The sequence below is a fragment of the Aedes aegypti genome, chromosome 1, assembly GCF_002204515.2.
Source record: "Aedes aegypti strain LVP_AGWG chromosome 1, AaegL5.0 Primary Assembly, whole genome shotgun sequence".
NCBI lineage: Eukaryota > Metazoa > Arthropoda > Insecta > Diptera > Culicidae > Aedes > Aedes aegypti.
In genome coordinates, this window is record NC_035107.1 from 3,349,173 (window position 1) to 3,375,504 (window position 26,332).

The 26,332-nt window shown below is 36.9% G+C and overlaps 1 protein-coding gene across 1 annotated transcript in view; it reads right to left on the reverse strand.

The window, feature by feature from the left end:
- The window catches only part of LOC5574532 (protein spitz), a 59,735-nt gene that overhangs the window by 14,103 nt on the left and 19,300 nt on the right, over positions 1 to 26,332 (reverse strand). The window contains exon 2 of the mRNA XM_021838789.1: positions 4,477 to 6,036. Coding sequence (XP_021694481.1) covers positions 4,477 to 4,546 — 70 coding nt within the window. The 5' untranslated portion in view covers positions 4,547 to 6,036. The remainder of the gene's footprint in view (positions 1 to 4,476; positions 6,037 to 26,332) is intronic.

Consider the following 26,332-nt stretch of genomic DNA (forward strand, 5'->3'; position numbering starts at 1 on the left):
GGTAGTCCTCTAAGAGCGTGAGACGTGTGTAAGCTTACCAGAAGAATATTTCAGAAAGGAGGACATTTCGCTTTACTGGTTTTGAAAAAGGAGGACATTTCAAAGCGTTGGCAAACCTGAATAAAATTTTAATTTTTGGAAAAAATATCTTATGTGTGCAAAAAAAAACGTTCATTAAAAAAGTTTCGAGAAACATGAAACAAGTTTGTAGAAACTGAAAAAAAAAGTTGATGATTCCCGTATGGAGAAAAATAAATTTAATACAAATAACAAGGATAATACCTAAATAAGCTTCAATTTCCTACTTTCTTCAATGCAATAGTTAAATTGGGGGCATCATCATAAAAATTAAGTTGTATTGCTTTTAGAAACGCAAAATATTTTTGATCTGTGATTCCTTAATCGAAAAATTTATATAATAAGGTCAATTTTTGATAATTTTTTAACTGGGTATTTTTAGATAAGGATCTCCTATTTTGCTTGATAAATTGACTCGTTTTCCGTCCGAGTCTTCAAATTCAATTGTTAAACTATAACGTTTTTAAAATGATGAAGAGGTTTTGTACCGCTTTTAGAAAGATTTCAATCATTATCTAGAAAAGATACCAAACAACTGTTTAAAAATAATAATTTAATAATTTACATCAAATATCTGAAAACAAGAATTAAAGTTAAAATTTCGCAACATATGGAAAAAATGGTGAAAATTCTCTAAACTTAAAATTGGGTTTTAAGTAGAAAATACTTCTTCCTTATTCAAGACTAATAAATAGTTAGAGACTCTTAAGTAATTGTAATTCCTCGATCCACACCCTGGCAGACATCCGTCCGCCTATCTAGACACGGGCTAGGTGAGGACCTACCAAGCCTCCCCCGTTAACATGTCCTATACCGTTTAGCACACCGGGATCTTCCACAAGCAGGCGCCGGTATTTAAAGCGGTCCCACAAGTTTCAGATACATTAAATAGATATAGTCCCTCTGGCACTAAACCGAATAGCGCCCTCCACATCATCACCAGCACTGCCCATCCCGCGCGCCAACAAAATGCCGGAAGTAGCGTGCCGTGTAGCACATCAGATGTTTTACACAGCACACCACCTCCGACACCATGCTCAACGTACAGCAAAGACAGCGCTGATAAAAAGCGGAATGCGTCATTCGATTCAGTACCAGAGGGACTATAAATGTAACGAAGAGGAAATGAAAAAGATAGTAGAGATGGTTTGGCTGTTGGATTGCTGAAACGAGAAGAAATAAATAAAGTTATTACGTTAAAACGTGGTTTTTATAGTTAAATAAATGTATCGATAGTTTCTCATCTGTTTCTTTTCCGTATCGTAGTTGCGTCGATTATATCCAACTCGAGTTTTATCGTCTCCGCTCGGGCAATGAGGACCGCGATGAAATGAAAATATAAAAATATGAGCATTACTGTTAATCTATTATTTAATGTGGTTCTCATTTGCTTTCCAATACCTAAGTAACATGTGAACTCTGCCTCTATCAGAAAATTCTAATAAATTATAATTTATCCTCCTACACTTCCCTAACACAAAGTATCTCTATTAAATAAAACATTTACAAGTGCAAAAGCGCAAATAATAACCAAAAAAATACCCCAAAATTCTTTCTCATTGTACGACAAACATTTCAAAACAATTACGAAATGCTAAAATTCAACAATAACTACCCTCAACAAAACTTTCATTCAATCACCCTTAAAATACCTACACAGTCATCAGTAGACCCTGCACTATAATAACCTCCTAATATAACGCAGAGCTAAAAATGCTCTCTTGCGTTACACAATCTAAACAAGAAGCCATTTTCAAATACTTCCCATAATTTGTGCGCGGCAAAACAGATTCCACTTTCTACATAATGTAACCCAGCATGAACAGCTGCCCAACTCTCCAGATCTGCGCCCTCCAAGTTCCAAGGTGCTGCTGCCTTACGTTGAAAACTTCTTTCCTCAAAGTCTGTCTATCAATTCCGAACTCTATTGCATTCTACCATACCAATCAGACCCTATCCCTGACTAGACACAAAGTCATAACCCCAATGTGATGGATTTACCCAGTAAATCCACAACCTTGTCATAACCCCTTTTACGTTAAGCAATCCTCGAGAGTCATCCATATTGATGCTTGGCAAAAAAATATAGGTGTCAGTATTCAATCCACAAATTCCAAATTACACCACATTACGTTGGTCCGTTTGGCGTCGCCGGTGGATACCTGTTCTGGCATTCGTTTCTTTCAAATTTTACTTCTGTCCTCCCACTTTATCAATACGAATGTTGACGAATCACGATAATCTGAAGATCGTGACCAGAACGGAGGTAGGATTTATCACTAGGGACCAACCACCACCAAGACTAATAAATAGTTAGAGACTCTTAAGTTATCACAAAACCGAAGGATATGCAATTTAAGATTCGATTGATTTGAAAAAGGAGGACATTTTCAGCCCATTGGAGGACGGGAGGACATGTCCTACCAAAGGATACTATCTGGTAAGCCTAGACGTGGGCAATGCTCCTGCAAGCGCTAGGAGTTCTTGAACGCCCTGTGCTAAGATTAGCTTTACGGTATTTCAAATTAGAATACACTGCGAGGAGAAGGAAAATAGTTACTTTAGAAACTATTTTGGATAAAAAAGAGGCCTTAGAGACATTCAATGAAAAAAATACTTTTTAGACATTTGCATTCCCTTATCCGAAAGGCTAGAGTTCACGGCTACAAAGCAAAACCATGCTGAAGGTGTCTGGGTTCGATTCTCGGTCGGTCCAGGATCTTTTCGTAATGGAAATTTCTCTGACTTCCCTGGGCATAGAGTATCATCGTACCTGCCACACGATATACGAATGCGAAAATGGCAACTTTGGCAAAGAAAGCTCTCAATTAATGTCAGAAAAGCTATTGTGAGAAATACTGAAAGCGCTCTGGGATGTCGGAATGTAAAGGGCATATAAAATTAATCATTTACTGGCTAATTTTATATGCGATAGTAGCATATGAATTATTTTTCTAATGCATTTGAAGGGTGAAGAGATCTTTGATTAAATTGCTACATGAAGCCTGGAAACAATTCTGAAGGTGACCAACAAAGTAATTCCTGTCACAATTTCTTGGAGGAAGGCCCCATACTCTGCGCACTTAAGGATTTTCAAATTTTAAACAGCTGTAATTAATTGAAAACAAAACACAATACTCTGAAATTTTGGGAGCAAATACTTATTGATCTTATGTGTAAGGAAAAAATATAAAAGCTGTCATACACACAGGTGGAATTCGAGGAGAAATCCTACTTGAACTTTTTTTAAAAAGAAAATCAATGGAGTAATCCTTGTAGGTTAGGGTACGACTAATTTTTAGAAATTTCTCAAAATCAGAAGTTTGTGTGCTCGTCTGATTTTAAAAATTAGAAAGAGAAACCCTATAATCTGAGGCAAATATATTAAAATTTGGAGGTAGCGTAAGCGACGAGGAAGTGAATTTTTAAATTATTAAATATGTCCTTCAGTGAAGTTTACATAACTTAATTTGACGACCAATTTCGAACCCATCAGCAAGAATCATAATTAAATGTATACACAGTTTGTAGAGCATCAAGCTAGTATTAGCAAAAAGTAGTTTTCTCAAAATTTCGCTTCAATTATGAAAAAGTGAACATTTTTTTGCCATAACTTCATGAATACTCAACCGATGTTACATACCGATTATAACAACAACATGTTTTTAAGGTTAATTTGATTGTTTTTCAAGCTGTGCGAATTAAACACATTGCTAAACATCGGTATGACTTGTTATTTAAGAAAAACTGTCGAAAACATGAATCCTGGTTCACCATTAAAAAGAACGAAGGTGGGTTCGACTCTTAACTCGGTCGAGAATCATTTCGGGTGGGAAATTTTCTTGACCTTATGGATATAATGCCAATCATTGCGCTTGCTATACAAAACAGGTACAAATCCATTCAATTGCAGGAAATACAAATCCCTCAAACAATAATTGAGAAAATGTTCAAGAACACGAATTTAGAGGAAGAAGGCCCAGAATTTTGTCATTCAGCAGTTATTTCCCACTCCTCGGGATCAAACCATTCAGATGCCACCACGTAAACGAAAATCACATCGGGTAGTTTAATAAGATAATCGTCAATCAAGCTGTCAACAAATGGGAAGCACAACGCGTGAGGTCGTGCGAACAGATGCATCCGATAAGCGCGGCCAAGGTCTATCGTTATACTGTGCGTTGGTTCACACCTTTGAAATGTAGTGAAGTGAACTGATCATTGATAAGCAACGACGACGACGACGACGATGCGGAAGGTTAAAGCTCAAATCGCTATCATTAAATAAAACACATAATAGATATGTTCGGGTATACAAACACACGTGGACAAAGTAAATACCGATTGCAGACAAAAACAAACCTCCCAAAATTGTAGACTAAAACAGAGGAGACCCACCTGTGATTAACACAACTGATGACAGCATGATGAATAGTATTGCATAGAATTTTACTATATTCCTATTCATTGCTTATGAATGAAGAGAGGTATGATTCTCGGCGTCGTCTTCTGCTTGTTTGTCTACTTCTGGTTCTTCTTCGTCTGCTTGTTCTTCGTTTTCCAGGGCTATCTCTGCCGTACGTCTCTTGCGCTTATATTTTGCTTCTGACACTTTGTTTCTCGTAACTTTTCACTTGGGGGTTTCTTCTTTCTTCCCTGTATTTCGCTTTCACGGTGGAGTCTTTCTCCTTCGTTTTCTTCTTCTTCTTCCGCTGCTGCTGCTGCTTCTGTTCGACGAGTCTTTTGCTCTCGTTCCAATGCACACAGTACGAGGGTAATAAACTATTTTGCTTTTCTTTTAATGAACATATACTCTCAAAAAAGAACTATACACAATATTTCGATGCACTTTTTTTTCTTTTCCTTACGATACAGCGTAAAGCAACGTAGCGCTGCTTTTGGGTGGTCAGTTTTTGCTTGTTGCTATAGGCTATAGTAATTTAACTGACCGAAGGTATTTCACTGAGGGTGGGTGGTTATGGTACACCTGCAGTAACTGCTGTGACGAGCGAAGATATTCCTTTTCGAACGCCTGATAGAATTGGCAGTGTTACTGTAGGGGTTCCTATCGGCCACACACCAATAGTAGTGGGGTTCGGATGGGCACTGGAGGGTGTTACTGCTGCAGGTGGTAATGCTGAGACCTGTCGACGTTGCGGCTATTACCGTGGATAATCGACGACACGCTTGATGATCCCTCGGGAACCAATTGCACTCGTTCTCTGAGTTGATGATAGTTGCTGTTTCGACAGCAATGCTGACAGTCTCGAATTTCTTCGGGGCAGAATTTATGACTCTGCCAACTGCAGCAGGAGGAACAGGAAGTTGCCTTAGACGGACCAGATGACAACCAACGTTCCTGGAGGGCAACAGCAGCATTCTCACTACGACAGGCTAGCAGCAGTTGATCGTTGCCGTCGTTGTCGTAGCAGCACAAGAAAAATCGATCTCGATACACTAGTTTCATTTTATTTCACACCTTTTCTCACTTGCTTTCGCTGATCGATTCCCCCTTCTCTTCTGATACTTCCGAAATTCTTCCCACACAGAAGAGGTCTTACCTCTCTTAACGCACTTCACACCGTAGCGAAAACAATTACATCTTCCCTTGTCTACTCCCTCGTTTCCCTCATCCTCACACTGTATCGCGACCTTTCCGAGCGGCAACTTTGTCCCATGAATGCCTTATTCTGATTCGGAAGTTGACCGAAGACGACGACGGGTCCAAATCTTCCGAGATGTATAGGCAATGCAGTCAAAAAGCAACGGGTTCGATTCGCCGCACACAGAAACACTCCACTGTATCCAGGGTCACTTGGTGTTAGTGCAAGGCAAGATCTTGAAAGTCCAGCAGCAGCAGTTCCTCCGGTGGTGGTCTCCCAGACACGGACGACTGTGACGAAGACGGCGTCGCCGACGATGATGATGATGACGATCCGGTGTCGGGGGGTACGTTTTCTGTAGGAAATACAAGAAAAAAGAATATGAAAATAAAAAGTACGAAAATAATGACGGCAGCAGAGCAATGGGTTTCCGAAGAGTTAAAGGAACCGAAAGAAGGTTTGGACACCAGGCGTGTAAGCAGTTGATTTTGATCCCTGAGAATAGTGGGACACATACAAGTTATGTGAACTATGTCAAGTTTAAGATTCATGTAGGTGTCTGTTCAACACCACAGATTTAAAGATTCCTTTTCTTTTTTCAAGATCATCCAAACATTCCTCCAAAATTGACTTGAAGAATTCCAAGAGATTTTTTCAGGGATTTATACAGGAAAACTCTCCAGTACCTCTTCAGTAAGGAAGCCTCTATGTTTTTTTAAAGGGATTTTCTTTAGAAATCGTCCGTGGATTTCTCCATTATTTTCTTCAATTTTCAAATAACCCTTGAATAATTCTACCAGAGGATTCATTACGTTTTTTTTTTTCAAAAGATTCCTCCATGGAATTCATCTAAAGTTTCTCCTTTTCCCTCCTTGAATTTCTCTACTGATACTTCTAATACTAAGGCAATAATTCTTCCAAAGGTATATCTATCACGCTATATGAATGTATCGAGACATTCGTACGAAAATACGTCAAAGGATTGCTCCAGGGATGTAATGAAAGAGCAACCGTCTCATTCAAACACAGGGAGAGAACTGATTTTATTGAATTCGAATATAATTACAAGCTTATTACGATCTACAATATCCATCAGAGTTTGCAACAACAACACTCCTCCTCAAACTCGGAAAACAAAATTAAGGTTCAGTAACATGTCTTAATGCTAGAAGGCCCGTTGCCATTCTTCACGGGCTCGATCTGTTATAAATAGCTTCTTGCACGCTCGTTCAGATCTACTCAAAAGTGAGTAGAATTCGACTCACTTCGGAACAAAGTGAAACTGCTCAAAAGTGAGTAACACCATTGTTACTCACTTTAGAGTAACATTGTCAATTGTCAATATTAGAATAACACTTACTCACTTAGTTTAATCTGAAATTTGCGAAAATGAGTAGATGTCACTCACTTCAGGACATAATATTTTTGGAAATAAATGTATTCTAAGGGGTGGCCACCGAATTTCGATTTTGAAATTCCCGCTTTTTCCCGGTATATTTTACAAAATTTTCCCGTTTTTAAACACTTCTTTACCACGACTTAAATCGACTATTTCTATATCAAATCGTTTCTATAAAAAGCACTGGAACATTTTTTTTAATCAGTTTAAATTTTCTCAGTTGTTTTTTTTTCAATAGTAATATAGTTGTATGTCAATAGTATCACTATTGTAACAATAAGTCGATAACTAAATTGTTCTAATCTTGTAGAAACTATTCTGACAACTATGAAATAGTATGCATCTTAAAAGTTTTGTCTCGCGTTCGTCGAAAATCAATGGAGCTCTGGAGCTACCATGCAAAAAGGTGGTTAATTGTGCTAATAAAACGGACCCTACTCTATTCACGACAGGGGTTTACTTTTATTGGTACTCAAACCATATTTATCAACATTATGCCCCCTAAAGTGATTATAAAACGCCAAACTTCATTTTTTTAAGTTCAAGTTCTAAGATCTAGAGAACCTGGTAGCCGATCGCGTTGAAAATTTGATGGATTGGCTACATTGATGATCAAACGATCAAAGTTTCAGCTAAGAGCGCTGTTTGGTTCTCTAGACTCGTGCTCTTGAAAATTCGAGGTTTGGCTTTAGTTTACAATCATCTTAAGTGGGTCTAACTGCTGAGTGTCAGATAATTTGGCAGACAAAAGCCCCAGATGTCTAAGTAAATCATGAAGATGCCCAAGTAGCTCTTTATCATAATCTAAAATATTTCATTTCTTAATCCTTTGAATTCACTCTATAAAACTGAAGAGTTCTCTAAAACAAACAATTTTAAGGTAGGAATGAAACAAGGCCATACATTTAAAAGCACTTAACCCGAAAATTATCATTTTTTGACACTCTTGTTATCATTTGTTACATCTAGCTTTTTAGCATTAGCATTAAGCATTTCGCACAAATTCGTAGGTGGTACAGTCCTAGATCATTGTATGAGGGTTGCCTCCTTCCCGTCCGTTACCAAAGTCAGAAATTTGGAACTAACCTCTAACTCTTAGACAAGATTGACGCATCCTCCAATAGTCGAGAGCTGTCCTGGCCACGTCCTTGCGAAAGCTGGGGAATGGAAGAGGAAGATTGATTGAACACCTACTTAAGAAAGATGCAGAGAACTCTACGACCTCTCATAGGCGTTACGGGATGTTGTGGAATGTTGATGGAAAGGGTAGTGCCATAGGATACGTTTGGTAAACGTTCTGGCCGACAAATGGTTAATCTTCACGCATTGTGATCATGCGCTGCTGATCAGAACAAACTCACCAAATTCCTTTTTCGAAACTGCAATCCGTCGCTCCTCTAACAATGAACAATAACGTGACCCGTAAACTTCTGCTTATGACATTGCACGCAACGCACGAAAAATCGACAAAAAACTGTAGTTTATAATCCAGCCCGAATCGAGCATCCACGAACCACATTCAATTTTTATACCAATACGTTTAACGCACACAGGAGAAACGAGTCGCGCGAAACGTATTCAATTGCTGGAGCTATCACAGAGCACTCTTGAGTAAAATGCAAGCAAATCGAATAAAATTAAGACAAAACTCCACAAATATCTGAAAAAAAAAATCACTTTTATCACTTTGAAAATCATGTTCCCACAGAACATCTGCACGTGGCTGAACAAAAAAAAAAAAACGCAGGACCATTTTTTACATCTAGCTTTTTGTATGGATATTCTACATATTTTATATGAGCTGTAACAGCTTGAGCGTTATGAAAATCTTAAATGAGCCCTTATTGAAAACTTTGTTGATTAGTCACAAATTGAAAGCTTTTAAAATTAAAAGCTTTTTGTTTCAAGATTTGTTGTGGTGCAACAACAGAAGTGCTCAAAACCAATCTGCAAAAAATAATTGAACATTAATTCGAAACGTCGAGTGAAAAAGTATCAAGAATTATGGTGTAGCATAGTAGACATTGAATTATCAATCTTTGAAAGATATTTGTTCATAATTACGGATTCCTCATGACAATATCATTAAACTTTCTACAACTTATTTCGGAGGTTGGTTTGTAGATAACAGCTTGAAGATGTTCGTTCAAAAAGATTTTCCCGATGATCTTCTCAAATTCCCGGTTCCCCAAGCTGTACTAGATGAATGCTTTAAAAATTAAACGATTTTGATCGTTGGAAGAACAGTTTTAAATGATGCATCAAGAAAAGCCTATATTTTTAACCAATCTCTCCATGTACGGGACGGGCGGGTTTTCATAAGCTTAAATTTTTAAGTTTAGAATCAAAACATATAATCGCTACATATAATAGCGGGTATATCAGTTCAGTATGGATGTAGTTACATGATAGATATTGAATTTTGAATAAAAGTTCTATATTTTTGAGAAAAAGCATATACCTCAATAATAGGACAATGAAAATAGCTTTTTGCCTATTATTGCGGTATCTGTAAATCTCATTCAAAAATTCGATATTTCAATAGTCATTTGAAATGTAATTGCTGGAAACATTAATTATATTATTAGGATACTAATTAGGGACATAAGTTTGAGTTATTCATACATTTATTTAGTCAAACAAAAGGTTTATGTTTATTTTTACCCTGTATTTCCTCTTATTTACACATATTTTGAAAATAAACATAATGTTTGACCAAAAAATCATGTAAACTGACTGAAAATCGAAACACATGCCAAAAATACGTTGAAAAACTGAGATATAAGATGATCGCAAGGAAGCAATCCTTTAAAATAGTGTTGCTTGTGGAAAATATTTTTAAAAACATCAAAATTGTAGGTTATACTTAAGTAAACAAATTCATCTCTTATATAGCGACTAGTGGTAGCAGATGGAAGAACCTTGTCTATTCACTTTAACATTGTCCACCTACGACGAAAGAGGAGACGTAACCGGCGGAAAATCATTCGATTTTGTTGATTTGTTTTCGAATCGTGTCATAGAGTAATGAATTAGTTTTCCTCATAGATATGTCCAAAGTCACACAAACTGACAGTACCGTGCAGTGTCATTAACATGGAGGGAGCATAATTTCAATGCTCGAATATTGTGTGGTATTGAATGTATATTGAATGTAATAAAATATATGATTTTTGGTATACCGCAATAATAGGACGGCACTACCGCAATAATAGGACAGAGGAAGAGCTTCAGATTTATGTCAAAAAAATGTATGTATGATTCCGAAAATTACTTTTTTACTTGAGTGATTCCAAGCAACAGCACCAAAATTTGGTAAATTTTTTAATTCATTTTTTTCTATTGAGCTGAAACTTTGCACAGTTTTCCAGTCTAAATCGTCATTTTCCGATATCAAATCTTCAAGTTGAGTCACGACTAACTTTTCAAAAGGGTGTATGTGAAAATGGTTCAAAAATATTCAAAAAGCTGCACAGCAAAAACGGTTCGTTCGATTGTTAGACAACTAAAGAAACAAAGTTAGACAACTAAATAAAGATTCCAAAGAAAATACACACAGTAAAAAAAATTTTTTTTTGCATTAAAAAACATAATTTTTGATGATGATGATGATGATATAGGCTGCCATCTATTGTAGCAAGGTATCCACCGGTAGCAATGGCCTATTCTAACAAAACAATTTGTTCAAGATTGTATGACTATTCGTATTCAATCATACTCCTGTCTGAAGGGCCAAAAACGAATGGCGGACCCGTAAGCAGAGACACTTACGCGAAACCCGCAAGGAAAAAGAATCTCCTTCCAAAAGTAAGTTCACACGAACAGTCGTACAATCAAGCCCTTGCTTGTCAGAAAGACCCAATAGATGGGAAGAAGAGCCCGCCCTTTTTCCACGAAATGTTAGCGATAGGAAGTTGACAGTTTCACTCTTCCTATCCATCTCGCTTCAATCGGGTGCCCTGATGGTCCCACCCAACCCAAAATGCATATAACATTGGAAATATAATCAAATAACACAAGTCATCATGGAAAGATCTCACCGGTTTTTTTTATCCTTGTTGTATTTTGAAGCTGGTCGTCGCAACGATGTCGTCGAACTATTTCACCGTTAGCTATAAAGTATCATTTATGCGAAACTGTTCAAAAACCGAGAAAAAAAAACAAACTTCCACTCTTCCGATAAAGCGATACGAAAATCAAATCCACTTGTTGGGCTTCTCAAACTGCACTGCCCGAAAACCGAAAAAAAAACTTTCATTCCGACGAACCGAAAGCCAAAAAAAAAAAAACACTTCTGCTATGCGAAAACTGTACCCGCTTGCTGGGCTTCTCCAAATGAAGATCAAACGGTAGAGTTGCCAAAAATCGAACGGGCACTGTATTAAATTTGCAACAATCCAATTGAACACCACTGTACATGCCCAGTTTTCTAATCGTATCGTCATCTTGCTCATACCCGCTTCTCCTTCCCGCTTCCGAAAGATCACTTTAATCAGTTGGTGTGGGTAAGACTCGCAAGCGAAAATTCTCCACACGTTCACCTCTTTCACCACACCACATCCACCCGTCCTACCTTTCACTACCACTACTACTGAGACCGCGTTCACTCATACACTAATCGCTTCCCCCGCGCATGCTGTCGCCAATCATTTTTTTTTTTTCACAGCAATTCCACTTTTTTGAATTCTAAATTATTAACTTTTAACCCATTTTCCAGCTGAAATCTAACTTGCACTCGCGACTTTGCTCTTTTCTGCTTTCGGATATGTATTTTTCGTCGATTTTACTTTGATATTTCCACATTTTTTTCACAATTTGAGTACCACGTTAAAAATGCACAACCTTCCCTCCAATGACAATTCCACATCTTGAGCATTAAAAAACATAATTTTTGACACAAAAACTCAAATATCTCAAAACCCTATCGGAATACCAACGTAATTTTTTGAGGGAAAACGGTCCATTATATTAGCTATCTACCATAAAAAATAAACAAAAAAGTTATGACATTTCAAACATGTCACAATTTTCACATTTAGTAGAAAAAAAAAATTTTTTCTTCGGTGTAAATTATTACGGGAACCGCAGTTTGTTGCTGATTTTATTGTTAAGGGCCTTGCGTGAATTAAACAAGTCATTTTCATGTATTATGTATATTATATGTATAAATATTATGTATATGTATAAATATTATATGTATATGTATATATGTATAAATTAAAATGAATTAACAGATTACACGAAAATAATTTTTTTTTTACCAGGATATTTTTTTTTAGAGTATGATCGATGAGTTTCTAAATGTTATATATAAACTTTAAAAGTTTTGGATTTGGGTATGCGTTATGAGATCATGAAAACATTTTATTAATACTTATTTATTTATTTATTGTTATTCATTTTTTTTACAATATCGAACACTTTTGCATCATTATCAGTACAGCTCGAGTATAGTTTTGCTTTAATTTTATTTTCTGACAATGGAATGAAACAGTGAAATTTTTGGGTTCCTTGGATCGTTTTCGCGTTATTATATTGCTCGCTGAGCTCTGATGCTGTTAATTCGTACTCTTCAGTAGTAGTAAAACAAAATGATAATTTTGTTAAATCTTCTTCTTTTCTGCGATTCGCCCAATCAAATAGTTCTTTTGCAGTTTCAATTGGATGCTCACGTTCTTTGGTTAAACTTGCTCTTGTGGCCATGCGCTTTATGGTTCCTCCAATAGCATCACAAGGACCTTTGCCATGTGACGTAGCAAAGAAATGCCATTCTGCATCAATTCCGTACTTTGATTTAAATTGACATAGGCTCGAAAAATTCTTACGGTTTTTGTACTGCGATGCTGCTCCATCAGACATGAAATATATCTTTCTGATTTCTTTATCCTTATCAACGCGTAAAAAGTTAATCATTTTGGCAATGAACAAATTTACAGATACTGAGTCGTGTCTTAAATCTTCGGAAATTACAATAAAACTAAAATGTTCAATTTGCGTACTTCCATTGAAATAAATAACGAATGGATGAATTGTAGCTTGTTGTACGTTCCAGTGATGGGACTGCACTTCATCTTGCAATACAAAGCTATAGTTTTCAGAAAAATTACAAATGACTAAAAATTCACCATCTTGTAATGTATTTTTCGTATTTTTTTAAAAGCGGGATTGCTCTGTTTTAATAAAGTCGTGAGGAATTAAACTTTCTAATTTCAAGCAAACAAATGACACAAACTCATCTACAGGTTTTACAATAGTTTCTAGGTCACACCTATCCGTGGTCACCCATTGCTCAAATGATAACTGATCAATATAATTTTCTTCAAACTCAGCGAATAAAGTATTTTCCAATGATGAAGAATCTGGACAATCCGAACAAGATCGTAGATAGCAATTTGATGTTGTATTTTCACACAAAAGACTACCAGTTAACATTTTAATATCCTTTGATAAATTGATTCTTTTCAAACTATGTAAGATTAGGTTAATATTTTCGTATGTTGTGCACACACAAACATTATGTGTTCCTGAATTGGATAGAAGCTTGCATTGCCTTGGACGAAGGCTTGCAAATGAGGAAAAACCTACCTTAATATTTTCGTTAATTTCCTTGAAGCGTGTATACGCTTCTTTCAAAGTAGTCATCATTAATCGTTTTTGGATTGCTTGACGCTTTCCATCTTTTTTTACAGATACATAATCTTTTTGGCCAGGCATAGCTCTACAGTGACCCACCGGAATAACTCCGACCATAGGAATAATTCCGCGTTCCTCTGTCCACTTGTAGAAACTAGATATGTGTGCTAGTATACTGACAAAAAATCATTTGAATCCGTTAAGAATTCGCTGAGCGGTGAGGGTTTTAGAATTATTGCTTTCACTCAGGCCTATACGGGTTAATGAATTGAATCGATTTTTTTTTTGTTGTCATCAAGATTGTCCAAGCCGATCAATATTCAAGTTGCCAAGAACGACTAGTCTCTCAAGAGCAAAGACAAAGGGTGTGATCGATGACCGTTGCAACAAAGCGGTGCTGGTAAATATAAAAGAAGGGTTGTACATCCCTGATTTAAAGGCCATTTCGGTACTACTCGATGGGCGTCAAGGGATACTGCGGAAGGAAACTCAAGTAAGTGCAACGGCGCATTTAAAGGACAGCCTATACGAGCTGGAAATCCGAGTGAACCCGCCAGTAGCGAACGCATGTCAAGCTGAGATGGGTGAATCGTGGCATCACTTCAACGAATAGGCGATGGCAAGGTAGCGCATCGCCTCAAGAATTGCTGAAGTACAGTGCATAGGCTGGTTTTAATGGGTCGTCGTTGGTGCGGCATCCCCACACTGCACTGTGTATTATTTTCTCGATTTCTTGCGCTTTTTGAATGGCGCCCAAACCGTTGATTTTAGCGATATAGTTTGTTCAGAGAAGTTTCTTGGGGTATTAAAGCGCAACTTTTGACGAAAAAAGTTTTGTGATCAATCCACCTAGCAGTGAGATAGAAAAACTATTTTTTCAAAACATTTAGATAGACATATGGTGTCTTCGGCAAAGTTATAGAATTGGCAATTTGAAACAACTTTGTCGAAGACACGATTTTTCTATCTCTTATACTTTTTGAGATATATGCCGTTGTATGTGAATAGCCCCTAAAAATCATACTTTTTATCATAACATTTTTCCAAGATTTTTAACATTTTTTGCGTTTTTTACAAAGTTGTTTTTCTTGAGAAAATCAGTGTTTTTGCTGAACATATCATCACTCTATCTTTTAAAGTAACAAAGTTATTCATGAATTACTCTTTTTTCAAGGGGTAGTTTAGGCCTCTATAACTGGCTTCGGCGCAAAATGGCGCAGACAACTCTTACAAATGATGAAAGTACCATATATTCGCTTTCGGCATTTGATAAAAACTTTTGTCTATAAGCGTCTTCGCTTGGGTTTTTACTATCAAACAAATAAGCTTTATTAAAACGAATTCGACTGATAATTCCTTTACTTTAAGAGATAGAGATGTGCGATGTTCAGCAAAAACACGCGTTTTAAGATGTTCAATAACTTTGTAGAAGACATGTAAAATGTTAAAAATCTTGTAAAAGAGTTACGAGTTTTTTAACACAAAGTACACAAATTTGTATGAAAAAACTCGTTAAAATCATTTTTTCTCATAACTTTTTACTTAAATTTTTAACATTTTTCATGTCTTCTACAAAGTTATTAAACATCTTAAAACGCGTGTTTTTGCTGAACATCGCACATCTCTATCTCTTAAAGTAAAAGAATTATCAGTCGAATTCGTTTTAATAAAGCTTATTTGTTTGATAGTAAAAACCCAAGCAAAGGCGCTTATAGACAAAAGTTTTTATCAAATGCCGAAAGGGAAGATATGGTACTTTCATCATTTGTATGAGTTGTCTGCGCCATTTTGCGCCGAAGCCAGTTATAGAGGCCTAAATTACCCCTTGAAAAAAGAGTAATTCATGAATAACTTTGTTACTTTAAAAGATAGAGTGATGATATGTTCAGCAAAAACACGGGTTTTTTCATGACAAATAACTTTGTATAAAACGCAAAAAATGTTAAAAATCTTGGAAAAATGTTATGATAAAAAGTATGATTTTTAGGGGCTATTCACATACAACGGCATATATCTCAAAAAGTATAAGAGATAGAAAAATCGTGTCTTCGACAAAGTTGTTTCAAATTTCCAATTCTACAACTTTGCCTAAGACACCATATGTCTATTTAAATGTTTTGAAAAAATAGTTTTTCTATCTCACTGCTAGGTGGATTGATCATAAAACTTTTTTCGTCAAAAGTTGCGCTTTAATACACCAAGAAACTTCTCTGAACAGACTATATCGCTAAAATCAACGGTTTGGGCGCTATTCAAAAAGCGCATGAAATTGCGAAAATAATACACAGTGCACTGCCTGAGTTATCTTCTCAGCCGTCTGTTTGCAGATTTCCCTCTTGTAAAAAAAGGTAGCGCAACATGGTTGAAGGAGTCAAGTTGAAGCCGAAACCCATCGGATTCTGCGAATCTTGTGTCCAAGGTAAGCAGTGTCGCAAACCATTCAGCGGAACCAGACAACGGACAACCCGGGTGTTGGAACGGATCCATTCGAATGTCTGTGGTACGATAGATCTGTCGGCGTAGGACGGATCCAGATACTTTTTCAACTCATTCATCGATGACTATACTTTCTTCGCGATCATATACTTGATGAGAAAGAAGTCCCAGATTTTCAAGAAGGTCCATGAATATTAAGCAATAATATAATTACAACGGCGACTGGCAAGGCATTATGAAGAATTACCATGAATCAAGGAAGAGAATATTGTTCCAACAAAACGGAGTGACTGAACGCTTCAATAGGACTCTAATAGAGTAGGTACGTGCAATGTTTCTGGCTTCCCAGGTTCCGAAGAATATGTGGTCCGAGGCAGCATACACCTGTGTGTACCTCCTAAATCGTAGTCTGACGATGAGTATTCGGTGCGGAGTGAAATGGACTCTCTCAAGGCGAACAATGTGTGACAATTGGGTCGGAAGGGTTGAAATTTAGCGTGACATAATTTGTGTACCATTCCTTAGTAACTAAATGGTATCTTCAAAAGCAAGGACGAGACTTCGAAGAAACCTACGCAACAGTGGCGTACTGCTTTCCTGCATGGCTGCCTGAAGGAGACTTTCTACATTGAAATTCCGACTGGTGTGCAACCAGCGAAACCTGGTCAGGTCTGTCACTTGATCAAGTCGCACTATGAACTCAAATAATCTCCTAGAGCGGAAAATAAGCGCTTCACTGAAGAACTTTTGAAGAAAGGTTATTCCAGATCGAAGCACAATTATTGCCTCTATACGAAGCTAACTCCCGGTGAAGAAGTGATCCTGATACTCTATGTGGACGATCTGTTAGTTGCGGGTCGGAAGCTCTCTTCGATCCAGAAGCTCAAGCGAGACCTGGCTAAACTATTCGAGATGTCCGACTGTGGTGAGTCGCATCTCTTCTTAGGAATCAAGATTGACTATATCCACGAAGCTGGTGTGATGCAATTGTCCCAAGATGCTGGGCATCGATCATCTGTCAACTGTCAGGATCCCTGATAGATCTTATGCTGTGCGTGTCACTAGATATTTTTTAGTTATATAGTTTCCAGTAAAACCCGACTGATCAACTTTGGCAAGCCCTGAAGCGTGTGATCCGGTATATCCAGGGAACCAGAGGAGCTACATATGAAAATAGAACCAATCAAGACTCGAGACCAGCTGACCATTGGAATTCTCCCGTTTCAAGGGTCTGACGATAAACCTAGGATCAACTGTTTGACGGGAATATACTGTAATACTATAGCTTACTAGTAGCTTACACAACTGCGCCAGGAGCTCTGAGAAGATGAAGTTACTTTACGCAGTTTACTCAATGTAGAAAAAAACTAATGCGAAAATGGTTTCACCAAGATGCTTTCATACGCCTTTGCAATGTTAAACTTAACAAAAAATCGAAACCCCTTTCTACAGCACCGTACCAGCTATAGAATACCCCCGCCAAAGCAAAAACTAGAAGAACAGACGGACTGATGAAGGATGAGAATGGTCTTCACCAACCAACCACCGTCGACGTCGATCTGTGTGCTTTTGGTCAAATACCTACACAACAAACTGCACGCGGCTGGCTGGCTGACTCTGGCCGAATCTCAGTGGTCTAGGTCGCCAAAAAAATGTGAATCATTCAAATCAATTAAAATATTTTTACTGGGTTTCAATGACAATTATTTTCGCGCATACTAAGACGGTATCTATCATGGAATACTTCAAATTTTCACAGACATCGAAGGCTTCTACAGGGAGAGCTGGTGTCAAATTTTAGACCACTGTGCGACCGGAGCCTATGGGTATGCGTATACTCCATCAGCCAGGCGACTACCGAACCCAACAACAATAATACCGACAAAAACAACAACTATGGCAGCAGAAAATGAAATGGATATAAAACGCAGAGGAACAACGAAAAAAGCAGAAAGAAGACAATTATAGTGGATCGAAATTGGGCGCCGTGTCGGTGTGTTGTGGTGGAGGATTTTGCCTGCCATTGGGAAGGCATTGGGTAATTTTTATGGCCACCTTCTTGTTTCGAATAATATCGGATCGGCACAGCCACAGCCGCTCCGACCGATGGACAGTTGCTTTTCCAGCCATACTGCAGCCGACTCGGCGCATATTTCTTCACGACTGAAAACTGCCCCGACTCGAGGCTCTTTATTTGGAGTCTCGATCGAATGCCTGGCCTAAGCGATTCAAAAACTCAATGGCTTGCTTGCATGCCGATAAATCCAATCTGATTATAATGATGTACAGTTAGATATAAACTATAATAAAACGTACATTTGAAAAACTTGTTTCTGCTCTCTATTTCAACTCGCAGTTTAGTCAATCATATTCGAAATCATAGTTTTGCTTATATTTTTTATAATTAGATCCTAAGTATTTGGAGAAGATTTAAGTGTGGGTGTTATAGAGGGTTCATAGCTCAGCCAGAAATATCTCTTCACATTTGCCACTAAAAACTCTTAAACATACAAGCCAAGTTTCAATTTACTACAAACAATTATAGGAAAAAATAAATTTCAATTAAATATATACATTTTAAATTTAAACACATTAATCACATTGAGTTCAGTGTACAAATAAACTGTCACCAAGGAATGCCAACAAAATGTCTAGAATACGCTAAAAATAGCAAGAATCTCTTTGTATCGCCGAGACATGTATCTATGTATCAGATAATTGTAGGCAAAAACAGCTCATTCGATGATATTACTAAGTTTGTGACACATTGTATAAGATGGAGTAGTTTTCCGATTTGATAAGCATTGTTCAGAAGAATTCAAATGTGATAAATAAGAACAACTTTTAAAATTGCACGAGAACTTCTAAGGCTCTAATATCGCGAAGGAAGCATCGAACAACAGTGTACTTTTTATTTTTGCTTTGTACACTAGCAGAAAGCTTAAAATAAGAAAAACAAGAACGTTTGTCTACTATTTCTTCAGTTTAGTGCATTTGAAAACGTGAGTAGAGACACAAGTCGACCATTGTGACGGCCATCTTTGGATGCCGAGATATTTCACCTTAAATGCATTTTTGTAAAGGCTTCGTACTGCGAGACAAAATGTGTAGAAATAATGACGGAGATGAGATTGAAAGGTGGGAGCAGCACTGTGACGAACAACTGAATAGCGTGGCGGCAGAACACCTAGCAGGAAGCCAAGTTGACTACATATTCAGGGCTGGTAGCGGTCAGACAGTAAAATAATAGTGACTTTAGTGACCAAAACGTGGCCCAAAAGTGACTTCAAAACTACAAGTATTAGTAATAAAAATGACTATGAAAATACATTCTATGTGTGTATTAACCAATATACATATTGGGTGAATTTAGAATGTAGAGAACTTCAGCGATGTCAAATATTTCTTACCAATTATCTGTGCAGGATAAGACTTGATTGTCAAAAAGATGGCGCTTTAGAGCTTTCACTTATCATTTTTTATGAAACAAACAATAACTTGATAGAGGTGTATATTTTGAATGTCTGATATCAGCCAAAAAAAATAAATACAAGAACTCCGGTAAACAAACTCTTGATAAATTATTAGCCAAATTCCTGTTCATGAGGGATTTATTGAAAAAAAATCATTGAAGTTTTTGAAGTAGAGGTGCAAAACGAATTAATTGAAGCATTTCTTAACAAATCTTTGGAATAAATCAAGGGAAAAAGTCTGGTTGTAGACAAAATTGTAGCGGAAATCGTGAGAAAAATTTCAGAACATTCTGGAAGAAAACAGAATTTAAAGTTCAAAAACAAACGAAAACAAGAAACTCAGACTAAATTTGTAGCAGAATTTCTGTAAAATTAAGCCCTTTCTTCCAAATAAACAATAACTCCAGAACACAACTGATTATTGACGAATTCAAGACAAACTGAATTAGATGAATATCTATCTATACAAATAAAAATGGAATGGTGTTTGTATGTCACGAAATAACTAACGAGCGGGTTAACGGATTTGAATGATTCTTTCTCCGTTTCGTTCGTCAAGGGTTCCGACGTGTTTATGTGTATAAAAATACCAGGATATTCACCGGGAAAGTTGGAAAAACGTGCGTAAACGAAACTGTCGTTTTGTATGGGATGATCCTTGCCGTTTTTCAACAGCCTACTCGATGGCAAGACAAAGTTTGCCGGGTTCACTAGTTAAGAATAAAGAATTAGAAAATGATTCCATACGGGGCCCAGATAGCCGTAGCGGTAAACGCGCAGCTATCCAGCATGACCATGCTGAGAGTTGTGGGTTCGAATCCCGCTGGTCGAGGATCTTTTCGTGTTGGAAATTTTCTCGATTTCCAGGGCATAGAGTATCTTCGTACCTGCCACACGATATACACATGCAAAAATGGTCGATCGGCAAAGAAAGCTCTCAGTTAATAACTGTGGAAGTGCTCATAAGAACACTAATCTGGGAAGCAGGCTTTGTCCCAGTTGGGACGTAATGCCAGAAAGAAGAAGAAGCGTACCTAAAATATATGTATTTTAACTAAATGTTTCAATAAATGAATTATTGAAAACAATGATATCACTCATTGGCGACTCCTAACCTAATGTTTTATCTAATCTTCGACTCTGAAAATGACTAATTTTGCATACTTAGATTGTAAACAGTAAACGATAAAAAACGCACATTTGTTGCTGAAATTCATGAACAGGTGGATTTGACGTTAGGGAATAGCCACTGATATCACTATTGATTAATTATAATCGTCAAACAATTGAAGCATTTATTATACTGTGCTGATTCGAATAGCCGAACAGTGGCAATATCGTCTACATTTTCCATGCATAAAAGTTGCCCAATTTATAAATTTTAAGTGAATTACGCCCGGTGTCCGAAATTTGAAAAGTTCGGACATTTCGACTGAACACGGTAAAACATATTTTTTTGTATAGAAATAGTTGACCAAAGAACATGTATAGTTTATTTGTTGGAACTTCTATTGTTATTTTTGAAATGATTTGCAGCAAAATTAGTACTCGGTTTCGAAGTCCTCAACGAGTTTCTGACAAACTTTTTGAATTCTTGTGGTTGCTATTTATAACATTTCTCTGGTTATCTTCCGGAGAAGTTTTGATGAGGTTCTTTCAAGTTTACGATTGCTTCTATATCTGCAGATTACTGCAGTAAATTCACTAGTATTTTATTCAGTATGTTTAGCAGATATTGTTCCTGATTTGGCCAAAATTTATTGAAATAACTCAGACAAAGAAGTTATTCCAAAGTCGCCTTCCAAGTTATGCCAGAATCTTCTCCAAAACTTATCTTAGAAATTTGTTATATTTCGTCTTGGTATTGTCTATATATTCACGCTATATTCACCTGAATCATTCCTGAAAGTTAGCCAGGAGTCTCTATTTTTTGAATCAAGAATCTTGACGCTTTATCTGTATAATAACAAATATCTATTTCTTTCTGTTTGTGTTTGAAAAGCTAACCCAGCCTAAATTTCTATTTCATCAGATCACGACAAAAGTGACTTTTGTGACCATTTTTCTGAAAAAAGTGACTTCAGTGACTTTTTGTTGGAAATAGTGACTTTTTAGTGACCAGGTCGAAATAAGTGACCAAGTCACTAAAAAGTGACTTGATACCAGCCCTGCATATTTGCGTCGATTGATAGATACCAGAAAAGTGGAAAGAAGGTTTTATTTGCTCAATTTACAGGAAGGGTGGCAAGCGAGAATGAGGAAAATATCGAAGATTTTTTGTGCGATTTTTCAACCCTGCTCTTCTCATGGTAATCTCTTTGTATGAAAATTAAAAATAATTTGTATGGCGTGAATGAAATAGGCGAACGACAGCGGACCAAATTTCTTAAAACGGTCGCGAATATCAAATTGCAAGTGCACCGTCTATTCATTCATCATGCACTGCACTTCAACCGATCTTATGATCTTCACACACGGACGCCTGAATAAATTCTGCCAAATCTTCTATTTTAGAAGATGGCAGCGCCCAGCAAATTTAATCTTAGTATGCTTTACCGGCTTTCGCGCTAGCACCATTTTTGTGCGAGATTTGAGATTTTCCTTCAGGAACGACAGTGGATTTATTTGCAGCGGTACGGATTCTCGCTATAATGTAGCCTTCTGAATTTTATATTTAAAAACGTGAATTTTCACAAAAACATAATAGCTTAGCTTAGCTTAGACTGACTACACATATCAATGGTTGCTATTCCGTGATTGACCAAAGTCAGTGAAGATGCACAAAGAATCAACCAGAAGTTCGGCTGGGATTGGCCACAATCTTCTTCAGTGTGCATAATTCAGTGCCTCTATTTATACATGGTCAATAAAAGGCGCCAGCCACGTCCTTGCAGTAAGGTGGGATTAAGGGAAGGAATGTTAGTGTGTAACCTTTGCTATTTGGAGACCGTGTTTTCCTCTGCATCTCCACAAAGGTTATTGGGAGGGATGGTTGTTAATGGGAAGGATCGTTGGGTCACAGGATTCATTTTGATAAGCGATTAGACCATGATAAACGATTATTTGTTAACATGCTTAGGAATATAATATATTCAATTGACATGGAAAATTTCCAAATAGGAGTAAATAATGTCGTTACTTGAAGTGACGAACCATTCAAAAGTTGTTGAACAAATAGCTAAAAGCAACATTCCTACAGCTGTTAGAACGAAAGCGTGTAACAATATTTTACTCAAATTGAAAAAATACCTCGATTGGCTGGACCATCACATAATATTCTTATGCCGACACTTACAGTGGCGAACCATTAAAAGTGTTTTGAATAAAATGAACGTTTTCTAAGTCTATATTTCTAGCACAGACAAACAGACCGAACCATTCAAAGCTTTTTTTTTATAAAAATAAAGGTAAAAGGCAAGGGATTCTATATATACAAAAAAATGAATTCTCGAAAACTTATTCAAACCGACTCAAGTCAAAAAAGTATACAAACTTACTTTATCGATTCTACGTGTTTCGCAGACAAAATTCTACACATTTCGCTCTAAACCAACTCGATTTTTCACTTTTAGAGCGTTTACTTTCCGGATTTACAAAACGACGAAAGTAAGATTTTCAACTTTCGCTACCTAACCACTACTTTCGCCGCTCTGCTGTATGGAGAGACAAAGTGACTTATCCACGATTCAAAACAAAACACTACTTGAGCCGATTTTACACTGATACAAAAACGTAGAAAGTAACTAAATAATTCGGCTCATCATTTTGTAATAAAATTGTTGTGGGAAATAACAGGAACTCCCTAGTTTTTTATCGCGAGCTTATTATATGGAAAATTTAAGCAATGTACACGGCGAAAAAATGTTAAAAAGGTGATTCATTTTAAAACAGTTTTAGAAGACAGGTTGTGATTCTTCTGAATTAATTTTCTCAAAACCGTATGGAAGTTACTTACGTCGATTTGAAAAAGTAATCGAGAATTAGAGTTTTTGCCGACACTTACAGTGACGAACCATTCATAGTTTGTTGAATAATCATATTTATGTCCCACCGTTGCACAGTGAGAAAATCGGGCTCCAAAACGCGACTAAATGCAATATCTCAGCTGGGTAACGGTTCCAGGAAATGATTTTGGCCATTCTAGATCGGAAAAAGTCTGCTGAATCGATTGGTGGCGGTCCCATTGACCGGAGACTTCGCCCTGGCCACCTAGAGCCCTTGAATCATCCTGAGTTCTTTACAGCAAGTAGAATTATTGGAACTCAAATAAACTGTCATGATTACGTTTTGCTGCGAAGCCGCACACGAAAATATCCTTACATTGGGTGATTTATGGTTCCGGAGCAAACCCGGAACATCCGTAAAATTGGCAATATTAAAAAATATATTCTGATAGTTCCTTTGTCTCTTGTTTGTTAGAAACAAGTATTCTTACAATTCGTATTTAATAATCTGAATGTTTCCCATATCGGCCATTTTATGGTTCCGGAACTAACCCGAAACATCCGAAAAAATTGAAATACTGAAAAAAAAAAATGTTTCTGACAGTTCCTTTGTCTCTTGTTTGTTAGAAAGAAGTACTCTGACAATTCGTATTTAGTAATCTGAATGTTTGACCATTAAGGCCATTTTATGGTTCCGGTACTAACCCGGAACATCAGTGAAATTTTCCATATTAAAAAAAAAGATTATTCATATGTTCCTTGTTGATTAAAATTAAGTATTCTAACATATTGCATTTAGTAATATGAATGTTTGATCACTTTGACCATCTTATGGTTCCGTAATTAACCCGGAACATCCGTAAAATTGAAAAAAATTCTGATAGTTTCTATGTTCCATGTTAGTTTTAATTAAGTATTCATAAATTTCGAATTAAGTTATATGAATGTTTGACCATTATGGTCATATTATGATTCCTAAACTAACCCGAAACAACCGTAAGTATTCCATATTGGAAAAAAAACTGATAGTTCAGGAAGAATGCTAAGAGAAATCTTTGAAAGAACTCCTGCAATAATTCCTGAAGAAACTTCAGGAGAATCCCTGAAGGAACTCCTAGAAAAACAACTGGAGAAATCCATAAAGTAAAATCTCTGGAGGAACTTGAAGAAATCCTTTAAGGGATTCAAGGAAGAATTCCTGGAAGAACTTCTAAGGGATCTCTAGCGGAACTCCTTTAAGAATCTCTCGTGAAACGCTTGGAGGAATCGCTTGAGAAGGAGGAATTTTTTAAGAGACTCCTGGAGTAATTCCCGAAGTAAATCCTGAAGGAAAATAACTCTGAAGAAATTCCCGAAGGAACTCCTGGAGGAATATTTGGAGTAATATTTAGAAGAATACTTGGAAGAACTCCTAGAGAAATTCTTGAAAGAAGTGCAGTCTCATGAGTGCGAAAGTGTAAATAAAAGTGCGGGGTTGCATTGAATGCTGTTGGTGTCTTCAGAGCACTTATTCTTTGATTTGCGAAGAATAAGTCCCCCGAGGACACCTATCCGTTTTGATGCAATTGCGCACTTTTATTAGCGTTTCCGCACTAGTAAAAACTTCTGAGATAGTCCAGCTATGGAAGAAATTCGCAATATAGTATAAGTAAGTAGGGTAGAAGTTCCTATTATCGCTATAGTATCAATTATGGCAATAGTGGGGAGAAAAAGTGATTTATGTTTCACTAGAATATAGCACCTAATATTCGCAGGAATGATGAAAATATTTGTTTCTGATGATAATTAGGCCTTGATATGAACATAAGAGTGGTCCAAAAAATCGTTTTTGCTCCACACCGCTCATTTGATTCAAGATCAAATTCTGAGTGTCCTCCCAAAATGTACCCCATTCTGAAGAAAACTGAGGCTGCACAAGCCCTTCAAAGTTTATATGGGAATTACTATGGGAAAAGCAAGCAATTCATACAATCAGCGTCTCAGTTATTAGTTATTGATTTATATAGCATAGCATAGCATAGACTGACTGTACATGTCAATGGTTGCTACTCCGTGATTGATCGGAACTGGTAAGAATTGCACTACGATCCAAATGAATAAGGGATGGGAGTTTCCGCTTACTCTCGAAGTGCAATTTTAGCAGATCTAATATTATTGATCAATAACGGCGCCGGCCAAGTCCTTACAGTCAGTTGGGATGGGGAAGGAATGTTAGGGTGTAATGATTGTTGCTTCTAGAGACCGAGAATACCTCTGCATCTCCACAATCACCACGGGAAGGGTGTTTATTAGTGAGGGAGGAAAAGATCTGGGAGTCACCTCTGGTCGGTGATGCGATCCATGGACAAGGGGGAAATATACGACTTGTATTTAAAGCTAGTTTTGTATTTTTGTCTCGAGAAGTTTTTGGAAAAATACGTCAACATCTATAATATCGAACAATTCAAAAGACGTTTTTATTAATGACGAAAACTGAAAATTACATGTATATATTTTAACTTATATGAAACAGGAATAATGCCGACACTTGTAGTGACGAACCATACATAGTTTGTTTGAAAATTACATATGAGTATTACTGTGCATTTTGTCTCGATATGGTAGAAGTTTTAGAAAATACGTCAACATTCACAATGTCGAACAATTCAAAAGATTTTTTTAATAAATAATTTTTAATAATGTCAAAAAGAGAAAAATATGTGTATATTCAAATTGTATAAGAAAAAAGCATAATGCCGACACATATAGTGACGAACCATACAAAGT